This window comes from Plodia interpunctella, chromosome 1 (assembly GCF_027563975.2).
Source record: "Plodia interpunctella isolate USDA-ARS_2022_Savannah chromosome 1, ilPloInte3.2, whole genome shotgun sequence".
NCBI lineage: Eukaryota > Metazoa > Arthropoda > Insecta > Lepidoptera > Pyralidae > Plodia > Plodia interpunctella.
In genome coordinates this window covers 434,117-446,551 of record NC_071294.1, presented here as the reverse complement: position 1 = coordinate 446,551, position 12,435 = coordinate 434,117, and the positions used below count along the sequence as shown (strand labels likewise).

General features: G+C 39.6%; 1 protein-coding gene across 2 annotated transcripts; it reads right to left on the bottom strand.

The window, feature by feature from the left end:
* Positions 1–82: 82 nt before the first annotated feature.
* On the bottom strand, positions 83–11,996 carry dbo (diablo). 2 transcript variants are annotated; one of them, XM_053751366.1, is made up of 13 exons: positions 11,807–11,996; positions 11,632–11,702; positions 9,446–9,607; positions 8,796–8,964; positions 8,195–8,374; positions 7,372–7,530; positions 6,297–6,489; positions 5,992–6,215; positions 4,731–4,883; positions 3,192–3,442; positions 2,055–2,193; positions 839–951; positions 83–234 (listed from the first exon to the last, which is right to left on the bottom strand). In XM_053751366.1, exons 3-13 carry the CDS (start codon positions 9,601–9,603, stop codon positions 210–212), a joined length of 1,764 nt encoding a protein of 587 aa, XP_053607341.1. In that variant the 5' UTR covers positions 9,604–9,607; positions 11,632–11,702; positions 11,807–11,996; the 3' UTR covers positions 83–209. The 2 variants fall into 2 exon arrangements, with proteins under 2 accessions (XP_053607341.1, XP_053607334.1); XM_053751359.2 differs by having other exon boundaries at positions 9,446–9,604.
* Between the last annotated feature and the right edge of the window lie 439 nt (positions 11,997–12,435).

The window sequence follows — 12,435 nt, the reverse complement described above, 5'->3', positions numbered from 1 at the left end:
CTGTATGCTTTATACACGATTCTATATAGAGATTCTTTCTTAACACATTCGAAGAAAAAGTAATAACGGAAAATGAAACAAGTTGTCATTAATATATTCTAAAATTTGTATTTCATTTATTTATAAATAGTCAATTATATATTTATTAACAATAAAATAAAATGAGTAACGACTTAACTTGAGAGTGGAGGGGGTAATGTACAGCGAGTTCACACAACTGAGTCTTTGCGGTTCCTGAAACAGATATGTTTTATTGTGATTCTAGTTATTTAATAGTTAAATATTATTTGAAATGTTGTTAAACAACATGGACCGAGTATATAGATAAAAGAATACTAATGTATAAAAAGGCATCTGCACACTACATAAATAGTGAACAGGCAACACACACACACAGAGTAACATATATCTTACTAATATCAAAAATGCGAACGTCTCTGTGATGTTTGTTACTCATTCACGCAAAATCTAGTGGATGGATTGTTATGAAATTTGGTACACGGGTAGAATACAAGCTGGAATAACACATAGGGTACTTTTTATCCCGAAATTCCCATGAGAGCGAAGCGAATTATTCCCATCATAAGTCCACTGAGTCGGTGTACTTAAATCACCTCCGCGCAGGTGATTTAGGTCGACCAGAAATTATGGAGAATTACCTTGTTGCCTTGCGGGTGCTTTAAGTGGACAAATTTTTGTGAAATTTCTGGTCGACCTAAATCATCTGAGCGGAGGTGATTTAAGTACACCGACTCAGTGGACTTAAATCACCTGGGTAAATTAGCCAGGTGATTTGAGTGGAATAATTTAGCGAAGCCCCGGGGCGCGCAGTACTCACCATATATAGTGAGCGTCGTGCGAGGGCGCGCGCATGACGCCGACGCCGCCGCCGAGGCGCCGGTAGTTCATGGCGCCGCACAGCCGCCACTGGTTGGACTCCGGATCGAACACCTGCACACACATAATTCTTATTACTAATATTCATAATATAAAATGTAAAACTTTTCATATTTTCTTCTTCTTCTCTCTCTTCGTTCAGATCTTCATCTCTCGCTCTTTTCATTCAAATTTCCCGTCTCGGAAATAGGGTTTTAATTTTTTTTAAACCCCTGTCGCAAAAAGATGAGTGTTAAAGTTTAACGTGTCTGTCTGTGGCATCGTAGCTCCCTAACGGATGAGCCAATTTTCGTTTAGTTTTTTTTTTGTGTCACAGATTTTTTTTTTTGTGTCAGATAATTTTATCCCGAGTGTTCTTAGCCATATGTTTCATTAAAATCTGTTCAGTTGTTCAAAAGATATAGCGAAATGAATTTTTAATTTGTCTAACAAATTTAAAATTCTTTATTCAATACAGGATGATATACATCACTTATTGACGTTAAAAAATTACTCAAACTACATAGTTTGAGTAATTTTTTTCTTCTTCTTCTACTGCCGACTTCCAAAGCGCAGGTGAAGAAGAACAAACAGATAAACTTGTAACATTACGCCGCGTGCGTTGCTGCGAGCAATAGTCTCCATATTCATAACTTGCTTTGCATGCTAATGCTCTGACAATTAGGGATCGGGTGTGGTTCCGCCCTAAAATTGCATCACTCCATATCTCACCGTGAATGTCGACATAGCCTAGGCAGCTGATAAGCCAAAATTGCATTCTCGAGGAGGGTGGACGTCAGGCAAGCACATAACAGCAGACACTCTACGTCCCAGTCCCGGAGACGAGAGAGAAGATCAAATCAAATCATTTTTATTTGATTAAATAGGGTAAGTAATACAATATCCATATAATGGTTTAGAACAAGCCTATTCAGCCTGTCAATAGCATGCAAATGTTAATAATGGCATATTTAAAAAACTATAAAATGACATCAGATTAAATTAATATAAAATGTCACTTACAACCTACATGTATGTTAATCAATGTCATTGCAATCAAAAAAAAAATCTTTGATTGTGTAAAAACATTTATCAAGAAGCCATTTATTTAATTGTCTATTGCAATGATTTAATGGCAATTCGCGTATGATAATGAAGTAAGATGATGAAGTATATACCTCGATAGACTTGAGGTAGGCTGTGCCGTCGAAGCCGCCGACGGCGTACAGCTGCCCGTTGACGACGGCGAGTCCGACGCCCGAGCGCCGTGACGTCATCGCCACCACCGGCGACCACGAGTCCGTGCTCGGCTCGTATCTGCACACGATCAATGTTATTATGATTTCAACGATTTTTTTTTTAATTATTGACTCAAATTTTGTTAATTTTGTTACTTTTTTTTTTTATTCGATATTGTTTTGCGGGATGATAGAATGCTCTCCATTTAAATGTGCATACCCGTGGACGGTGAGACTTGTAGGATTAAGTTTAACACCACATTGTAAAACATGTAAACTCATGTTTTTGCAAATAAATAATCTTTATCTTGGTCATTGTCACAAAAAAAAAAAAAACACTTAAATCAACTATTAACGAGTTAATTTTTTAGACAAATAAAAAAATCCCGACTTTCAATATTCATTTCGCTACAACTTTTGAACGGCTGAACCGATTTTAATGAAATATGGCTAAAAATACTCGAGATAAAATGATCTATGACACAAAAAAAACTAAACGAAAATCGGTTCATCCGTTTGGCAGTTACGATGCCACAGACAGGTACGCAGTTACACAGACAGACATGTGAAACTTATAACCTTTATACTTATAAACTTATAACCCACCTTTTTGCTAGGGTTAAAAATAGATTGTATACCAAGATTGTAAAGCGAAACAGCTTCGACGAAGCGTAGTAGAAGTAGTAGTTACGCTTTGTCTTTCAGCAGGTAAATAGTATATTAAATACCCACAATTGGTTACATATTCGACACTATTAAAATACGACTTGTTCAAAAAAGTCGCGCATGTGTAGCGCCTACGACGTTTGCTACGACATTCCTATCGACTACGAAATTACACTACTACACAGTCATGTATCGTCTGGCACGCACATCACCAGAGGACAGCAGCTCCTTACTGTAGCGCCTACGACGTTCGCTACGACACTCCTATCGACTACGAGACGTAGACGATTGTTAAATGATGTTACGACTCTTTAGCATAATTTAACAATTATGCCTCCATTTCACATTAGCTACAAATTTCGTAGTGCCTACGCCGTTCGCTACGACACATGTATCGACTACGGCACACACCTTTCAGCAGAGGACAGCTCCGTGCAGTCATCTCTGCCGCCTACGGCGTAGATCTGTCCGTCATACACCGCGCAGCCGAGGTGCTTGCGTCTCGTAGACATGGGAGCTACGGGCGCCCACTTGTTGCTACGCGGGTCGTAGCGCTCCACTGTGTTGAGTGGGGCCTGGCCGTCGGAGCCGCCTACGGCGTAGAGCTGCCCGCCGAGGACTGCTACGGCTACGCCGAGTCGACGCGTTGTCATGGCAGCTACCTATGAATATAATAAATAATCACGTTTTCAAAAACATTTGAATATAATTTGACAGATCTCTACTGAAAAGAGCACAGCTTATAGGATTTTTTAACTCGTCCAATGGGAATAAATACCTACAGAATGTACATACAGAACTGACCACAATGTGACACTTATTTTTGTTCTCGAAAATTTTCGAGAATACACAGAAACTGTTAGTAAATATTCTTGGAAATATTTGAGAATTTTCTTTACATAGTTTCTGTGAGAGTTTCGATGAGGATTTTTCTCGAAAATCTGCGGGAATTTTCTAGAACAGATAATTTCACCACGGCACATCGCTAGCATTTGTCTAAGAAAAATAATATATCCCGTCAAAAACATGATGTAAAAAACCCAAGTCGTGCAGCTCAGTTTTTCTACCGTAAAAATTTGTGAGATCCATGTTACCAAGTCGATTAATTTATTTAGTCCCTACTTAAAGGACATTCTGTCTTAAGTTATTATCATATCAATATTAAAAATCTTTTAGGTTTGTTTTGACTTGGCCATCGCATGAAAACACAATGTGTCTTACAAGTAATACATATTATATTCGATTGTTTAGTTTACGGCGACCCACTCGATTGAAACTCTCGTCTCCAAAACGAATGTGTAATTATTCCCTTTTCCATTATACAGGTACAATGATTCATTAACTGCAAATGTAATTTATTGTAATTTCCTATATATGGGATTACAAACTTATTAATGCAGTTGGTGTATCTAGAAAACTGGACTGAAATTCCAAAATTTTTAGGCTTTCCTTTGATTTAAACACTAAACACTAATTGTATTCTAAATTTGAAGTTTTTATGTCTGCTAGAAGTGCCTTAGACTTTTGATGATCGGTCAGTCAGTGAGTGAGTGAGTGAAAAAGTCAAGAAACTTTAACAAGTTAAAATTCTTTTACTACTAGTTCAAATTGAATGAAATTAGAAATTTCCAGTGTTTTTACAATACTTGCTTAAGTACTGAAAATTTAGCCTGTTTTATCCACAACGAAGTTATTGGGGTTCGAAATTGGCCTGAATTGCTTCGTGAAAAGGATGGTACGGCCGTGCTTTTTTTTGCTCGACTTGCGGGGGCATTGCCGTGCCCCCAGATATTTGTGTATGCAAACACTGTATATTTCCACTGACTACCATACAAAAATTACAAAATTATTATTCCCATATATATATTTCGTACATGTTTGCATCTAGCTGCTGCAGATTCAAATAGTATAGATCAACTTGCTACATCACCGCCACTGAGACGTGAATACCTTAGTCCAGCGGTTCTCCTTGGGGTCGTATCTCTCGACGTGGTTGAGGCACTGCACGCCGTCCTGCCCGCCCACCGCGTACAGCGCGCCGTCCAGCACGGCCACGCCCACCGACGTCCGGCACGACGACGTGGGCGCCACCGCGCCACACCACTACCCGACGAATAAACTAATATATTACGACAAATCACACAGATTGAGCTAGCCCCAAAGTTAGTTCGAGACTTGTTATGGGATACTAACTCAACGATACTATATTTTATAACAAATACATATATGTATAGATAAACATCCAAGACCCGGGCCAATCAGAAAAAGATCATTTTCCATCATGACCCGACCGGGGATCGAACCCGGGACCTCTCGGTTCAGAGGCAAGCACTTTACCACTGCGCCACCGAAGTCGACATATCGTTGTTAACGGGGACAAAAATAGTGTTCAGATTTTTTTGTCAATCAAAACTGTTTGAAATTACCGAACTTCATCACTCAATGTTGTCGACTTAGCATTGCCAGAAATACTGCAAACATCGGATGGTAGTCAATTAATATGTAGTATATAGTTGTAATATATAGTTTCGAGTTCTTATTTTGTTTATTCTTCTGAAAACGTGCTCATCCTCATCTGCACATTGGAACAAATTTTTTTTTTACAAAAATAACATTGTTTTCCCTAAGCTTTTATTATCGTCAGAGAGATCTTGTCTCATTTGACAAAAATATCATGTCCCTGCAATAAACCGTTTCCTGCGTTGGAAGCCGATCCTGGGTGCACCTAGATAGCTGAGCACCTAGACCACCATAAATTGTTTTAATAAAATAAAATAGGGCTATCAGTACCTATTACTGATAATATGTGCATAGTCAAAACATAAAAAATCTAAAACTAAAATTTAAAAAAATCTATAATGATTGATTATAATACTTAGAGTGTGCCACATGACACTACGCTTCATAGTAAAGGTAGGTTCAGTGCAGCGGTTCACACAAAGTCGATTTTCATTGATAAATTCTGGCAATTCTTTTTTATTTATTTATTCCCTATGCCGGGGTCATCGCACGCGAGAGCGAGTGCACACTATGATTTGGAATAATTGGAATTTCAAACTACGTCCATAAATTCATTGTTATTTCGGGATAAACGCAAACCTCAATAACTTTGGTGATAAACGATAAGAATAAAATTTGATTACTCACATGTATTAATGGGGGCTTTGATTTTTTTTAGCGTAATTAAAAAAATGTGGTGTAAAGCTGTCACCTGGTTAGTCTGTGGGTCGTATCTCTCGATGCTGTTGAGGTAGCTCTGGCCGTCATGTCCGCCGACCGCGTACAGCAGATCGTGCAGCACGGCCACGCCAACTCCGCATCTTCTCTTGGACATAGGAGCCACCATCTTCCATTCGGAGGTCTGAGGGTCGAAGCGCTCCACTGAGGCGATGGCGTCGCCGGAACACCAGCCGCCGACCGCGAACAGCACTTCGCCTGATAAAACAAAGAAATAAAAAGGTTTGAAGCGATGGTCGTGTAATGATTAAGACGCCCGCCTGTGTTCCTATATATTACCTCTCCTTGTGGGTTTCCTAGGCCTGGTCCTGGGCCCCTGCATGAGCGGCCTCTCCTGCGGCAGCAGCAGGTAGTTCTTGGCCTCGTCCAGCAGGTCGCGGCAGGCGTCGTCGGAGCGGATGAGCAGCTCCGACGACACCGTGCCCACCAGGAACTTGGGGCTGAGCAGGGGCAGGCGCACGTGCTGCAGTACCTGCCACCACAAACAATATTGCCCACTATTTAATACCCCAAGGGGAGACAAAGAAACCAAGTGGATATATTATATAATAATGAAAAAAAGTTTATTTCCTCTCCACAATTTTTGCACTTACTCGTATAAATAAATAAATATATTAGGACAAATCTCACAGATTGAGCTAGCCCCAAAGTAAGTTCTAGACTTGTGTTATGGGATACTAACTCAATGATACTATATTTTATAACATATACATATATAGATAAACATCCAAGATCCGGGCCAATAAGAAAATATCATTTTCCATCATGACCTGACCGGAGATCGAACCTGGGACCTCTAGGTTCAGAGGCAAGAACTTTACCACTGCGCCACCGAGGTCTTCAAAACTATTATAACTAATAACTATCACTATTTAGGTATACATAACTACGGCATACGGCAAAAACAATATAGTATTCAAAACTTCACATTCGTCTTGTAAACATTTGTAACCAATAAATTCAAAAACCACTGGGCCGATTTTGATTAAATTTGGCACAGAGATAGACGAAACCTTCCGGAGTGACATAGGTTACTTTTTGTTATGAATGTACCCGAACGAATCCGGGGCAGGCCGCTTGCATAATAATAAGAGAAAGATTTTTATTTATGTTTTATTGTTTGTAATGAATAAACTCAAAAACTACTGGGCCGATTTTGATGAAATTTGGCACATTTGATAGACGACACGTTCAGGAGTAACTAAGGCGAATCCGGGACGGGCCGCCAGTAGTATACAAACTCCTTTGTACATACATAGAGACATGAACCCTGTGAGGGCATAGAAAATCTAAAACATTTGATATAGCAATGCTTTTCACTCCCCGCAACTACTGTTCTAGAGATAAAACATACTTGTGCGAGATGCTGGCGTCGCTCGGCCACGTTGAACTTGACCCAGGACATGACAGCCTGGAAGGTCTGCTCCTCGGAGCGCACGTTCAGTTCGTCTGAGGACACGATGTCGATCAGCTGTGTGGCGGGCAGCAGGAGGAACTCTTCGCTCTCCATCACCTGGATCGCGATACTAGGTTTAGACCCTCGCGTGTTTTTTGGGCGGGAAATGAGTATAGAAGGACCGATAACCCGTTTTGTGTTTGCGCCGGCGTCTCCAACCAGGAAATAATGTTTATAATTATACCTATCTGTTTACCTATTTATTTATTTAGTGTTATGTTCATAGCTATGCATATAGATCTGTATTCACTTTACTTTGCACATCGCCCAGTCAATGTTATAAGCTAATAACATTTATTATAAAAATCAGTTGCAAATAAACATTCGTACAAACCAGTGTTTTCACTCCAGAAACTTTTTCCAGACTATAGTGAACCCTATTACAATCACTGCTTAGTATGAATTATTAGTTACCAGTTTTTCCCGAAGTTTGACTGGTAGAGAATGTTTGTCCTATGTACCATATTAGTAAATAAAATTTCTATAAATAAATTTTTAAAACCTCTTGCGCTTCCCTAGCCATTAGTAGGGGCACTAACGCGAGACGAGAGCTGATTGATTAAAATGTGCTGGAGTCATATAACACACATCTACCGCTCATACACGGCAGGTTCACGTTCATTGAAAAGTCAGCTATAAAACATTCTCTGTAGATATATTTTACATTGCACTAGATAAGGTTTCCGCCCAGAAGGAGATGAATAACTAAATAAAGAAATACCTCAGGAAAGTTCTGCTGTGTGAACTTATCAGCTATCCTGAGCAGCTCCCGGCAGGAGTGTGTGTCGGCGAAGGCGCGGATGCCGAGGCAGTTGGAGCAGTCCAGCTGCCGCTTGAGGAACTCGCAGCACACGTCCTGGATCTCCTGCAGCTGGAGCAGGCACGCTGCCGGCAGCAGCGCCTGCCGACGTGCAGCACATATAAACTACCTCAAACTCAACTTTGCTCAAGACAGTCAGACAGTGCAGGCGCCCGAGATTGGAACCACTACATATCCTCCGTTGATGTCCTACGAGGCGACCAAGAGCTGCTTTCGCTATGTGCGTCTTTGTGCCTTTTATTTGTATTATGTTTAATACTTATTTTATGTATTTTTCTTTGGTGCAAGAAAGAGTAATGCATAGACAACAACAGCATTACCCAGAGAGGGTAGACCTAACGCAGGCGAGTGGTCGTAAAATCGGAGCCAAAACTTCAAAATTTAAAGATTTCAACGGATCTCAGAAAATGTATACTCTTTATTTACGCTGATCCTAGGCTTCGCAGCGTCACAGCTCCTCAGGCAACCGGCAACAGGCGCCATTGAGAGAGAAAGGCCGAACCTGCACGTTCCCCTCCTCGACCACGATGTGCGCCGTGTAGCAGAACTCCACGAGCTGCTCCATGGCCTGCTCGTCCACGTCCCGGATCGTGACCTCCGTGGCGCGGGACTCCGCCAGCTCTCCGGTGAACATGGCCCGGAAGTACGGGCTGCATGCTGAGAGGATCACCCTGGAGGGAGATTTAACGAATATTAATAACACACTAGCGCCCACTTATGGACAGGATGAGAGAGTGTAGGGTTTACCGGTTTTTGTACCGGTGTGGTGTAAGTCGTACTAAGAAAGTAGACAAGGGTATGTTGACTGAGATGTTGACATTGACCACCAAGAGCACGACGCGAGGATTACCACCACAGTGAGGTCAGACGCTCCAGGAAGTGTCGTCGCATGTCTATTACATCTTATTGATATAAATTGTTAACTAAAAATTTTGTCCAGCGAAACAATGCGTATTATTCGCGGACGATGTACCTTTCTATTCTGATAGATAGAAAACCCTAATTCAAATCCTCGACTTCTCCTCTTCTTCTGCTATCATAGGCAGACATTTACTCCCAACGTAATTTGCCGATCAACGCAAGACATGGACGTAGGGGCATAGTCACATGGCAAGGTAAACAAAAAACTTGTAAATTGAGTGTGGTACAGACCGGTGCGCGAACAGCTTGCGGTTGTGCACGTTGAGCACGACGTCGCAGAGCTCGCGATGGCGGCGCAGCGCGCACAGCTCGCCGAGCGCAGCGCGCGGATGCTTCTCCGACGTGTGCGACAGCCGCGCGCCGCCGCCCGGCGACCCGCCCTCCCCCATCCTGCTGACACGCTAACTGATCAAGCCCGGACCCGGCGGATACGGAAAGTCCTAGGTTATATTGTTGTTTCTAAAAAAAACACTATGTTATCGGTGACATTTTTTAGAGTAAGAAATGATATAATATATATCTAAGCATGTAATAGTTTGTTTGCACAACACGTAAAACCTACTGAATGGAATTGTATGCTGTTACAAGCCTTCAAGCCTTCTTGCTTGCTCTTCTTAGGTCCAGGAAGAAGTATTGCTAGCTGTGTTTATGTTGTAGGTTTTTATTTTGTACCCTACTATATAAACCTTGTCTGTAATCCTGCACGACTGTTGTCAATAAGAATAAGAAAATTGATGACCCTCTCTTTAAAATAATATACATGTCGTCTTGTTGCTGAAATATACTCTGCTTATATTTGTTTAAATATGTGGTTTTATTACCAAGTATATTATAGTTTACCAGTATACTCTTCTAAAAATAAAGTTTTCAAAGTTTGAAGTGAAAGCCCAAGGGGCCTACCTATATTGATTATATTTAAATAAAAGGCTCCAGTTAAGTTTGGTGTGTCGCATATCATCCTCGAAATAAACAACTGAAATGAACATTTTTCATCTACCTATTTCAATTAAACAAAATATTCACTAATTCAAAATCAATCCTAAAAGTTGATAGTTGATCGCAATTAAAAGACACACTTCACTTTAATGATCCTACTCACAATAACACTTATTAACAGAAAAATAATTTTTCAACTAATTTTATATATAATTTCTATTGCATTTGTTAAAATTATAACAATAAAAATACCTGTACGACAATTTCGTCCTCATCTCTCACCACAACATAATACACAAACACTACACTACAACATCAATAAAAAACACTTTTTAATCAACTCATTGCACCGGCGATGACTGTGAACTTCTAAACTAGTTGAAATAATTTAATGAATTTAATTATGTCTGCCATTTGCCCTCACCTTGAACACCTATTCAAATTTAGTGTACTATAAATGAAATACTAATTATGCAATGAAACAGTCAGCGACCTTGAGCCGGACAGACTAAGACTGTACCTCATTCTTTACTCTCAGAAGCATTTTCCCGGTTGCTTCCATAGAGCAACGGAGCCCAGTGTCCACTTTACTACTTTTTCTCCTCGACTTTGCAGTGTTTGGCATCCTAATTTACAAGACAATAACCATCAACATCCTTGATGACGTAAAGCCAACACTTCTTGCTAGGACCAGGTCAAGCGGTATAGCCAAACATTTGTTCCCTACACATTCTTTTGTGTATTGTACTACAAAACTACTAGTTATAGTGAAAACTTTGGGATAACTGATTACTTTATTTATTGGACTGAATGAGTGATCAGTCCACCCATTCTGGGACCATTTCACCCAATACCCTTTTTAGGGTGTTGGTTAACAGGTAACCCAATGTTAGGATAGCTAGTTAGACTATATTATTTTGAAGGAGTTGTACAGTCAAAAAGAAATATATTTACACTAACTAGGTAACACATAGCTTCATGCCTATAACGCTAGCCTATTAATTATTAAACTTAAAATCCCATTTAGTCAATGTGCTCAGAGGTAGAAGTTACAATTATTAACATAAAAAAGTAAACAAAATTATTTGGAATTTAATAAGATAAATATAAACATAGCACAACAATGGGAATTGTTTTTATTTTTCTAAGATATCATTGAATATACAGTACACTCAGATTTGTTTACATAATAATTAAAACACCACTAATTAGCCCTTCTTAGCCTAATGATTCTCGTTACCAAATTTTGGCATATTAAATTGGGAATGAAATGGGCATTGCAAACATAAGTTTTTCATTATTATCACTTTGAGACTAAACTCACATGTCATCCATATTTTGAAGCACATGATCAGCTGTTCACTGTCACTCTCTAAAAAGCCACTAACCAAGAATGCAGCTGGCGAAATCGAGTTGATATAATACTTGTGATGTTATGCGATTGCATCTGAGTAATTGTTTTCGTAACTACATTACTTTACCTCTTGGGTCCGCGCGCGTTTCCCAACTGCAAGCGCAGAGGGGGCGAAGCCCAACCCCACACGGTGTCAATCTGCAACAAAAATCCCTTTCAGACCCTCTCGGGACCAGATGTTCCTTACAAAATCTAGACTTGTTTGCCCAACAATATCAAGTTATGCAAATGTCAGCCCTTACCTTTGAAGATTCCTGTACGACTGCACAGCAAAACCCTTTCTCCGAGGAGCCCACAAGTGGTATACCACGCCCGGGAAAGTATTACACAATTAACGGCACATTGATTTACTAAATTCACAAGTTTTTATGTTTACTGTTGCACTAAAACAGCATCTTCTTCTGTCAGTCTAAAAAAATAAATTGTCTGTTCAAAACCTAATACAATGTAAGTCAATTGTTGTCAAAAAGTCACATTATAATTTTACGAAAATAAAAGTATTTTCAAGTAATATGGTAGCTTTTATTTATAATATTTATTTAGTTGAGTTTTATTTATGCAATATTTATCAAATAATCTCAGTTCATAAAAATATAACACTCTCAATTTCAATTACTGAAATAATTTTATTTACATAGTATTCCGAATGTCTTTTTAGGACAAATCAAATGTCAAAAATCAGAACCGTGTCAGTTGTTGAAACTTATTGCCTGACTCTTTCTATCAACCTGTTAATTTCCAATGAAAGAAAGAGATAACAAACTTTTATTTGGGTCAAAGAGTAGGTTATAGAACGAAATCAATGAAATAAGAATTCAGACTCGATGATTTAAAAACCCAGAATCACAACAATCATCATTTTCATATTTTG

Coding starts and splice junctions, on each gene's coding strand:
- dbo (XM_053751366.1), bottom strand. CDS start 9,603: ATGGGGGAGGGCGGGTCGCCGGGCGGCGGCGCGCGGCTGTCGCACACG. Junction 6,490..7,371: donor GACGCCAGCATCTCGCACAA/GTATGTTTTATC, acceptor TTGTGGTGGCAG/GTACTGCAGCACGTGCGCCT. Junction 952..2,054: donor CCTACCTCAAGTCTATCGAG/GTATATACTTCA, acceptor ATGTGTGTGCAG/GTGTTCGATCCGGAGTCCAA.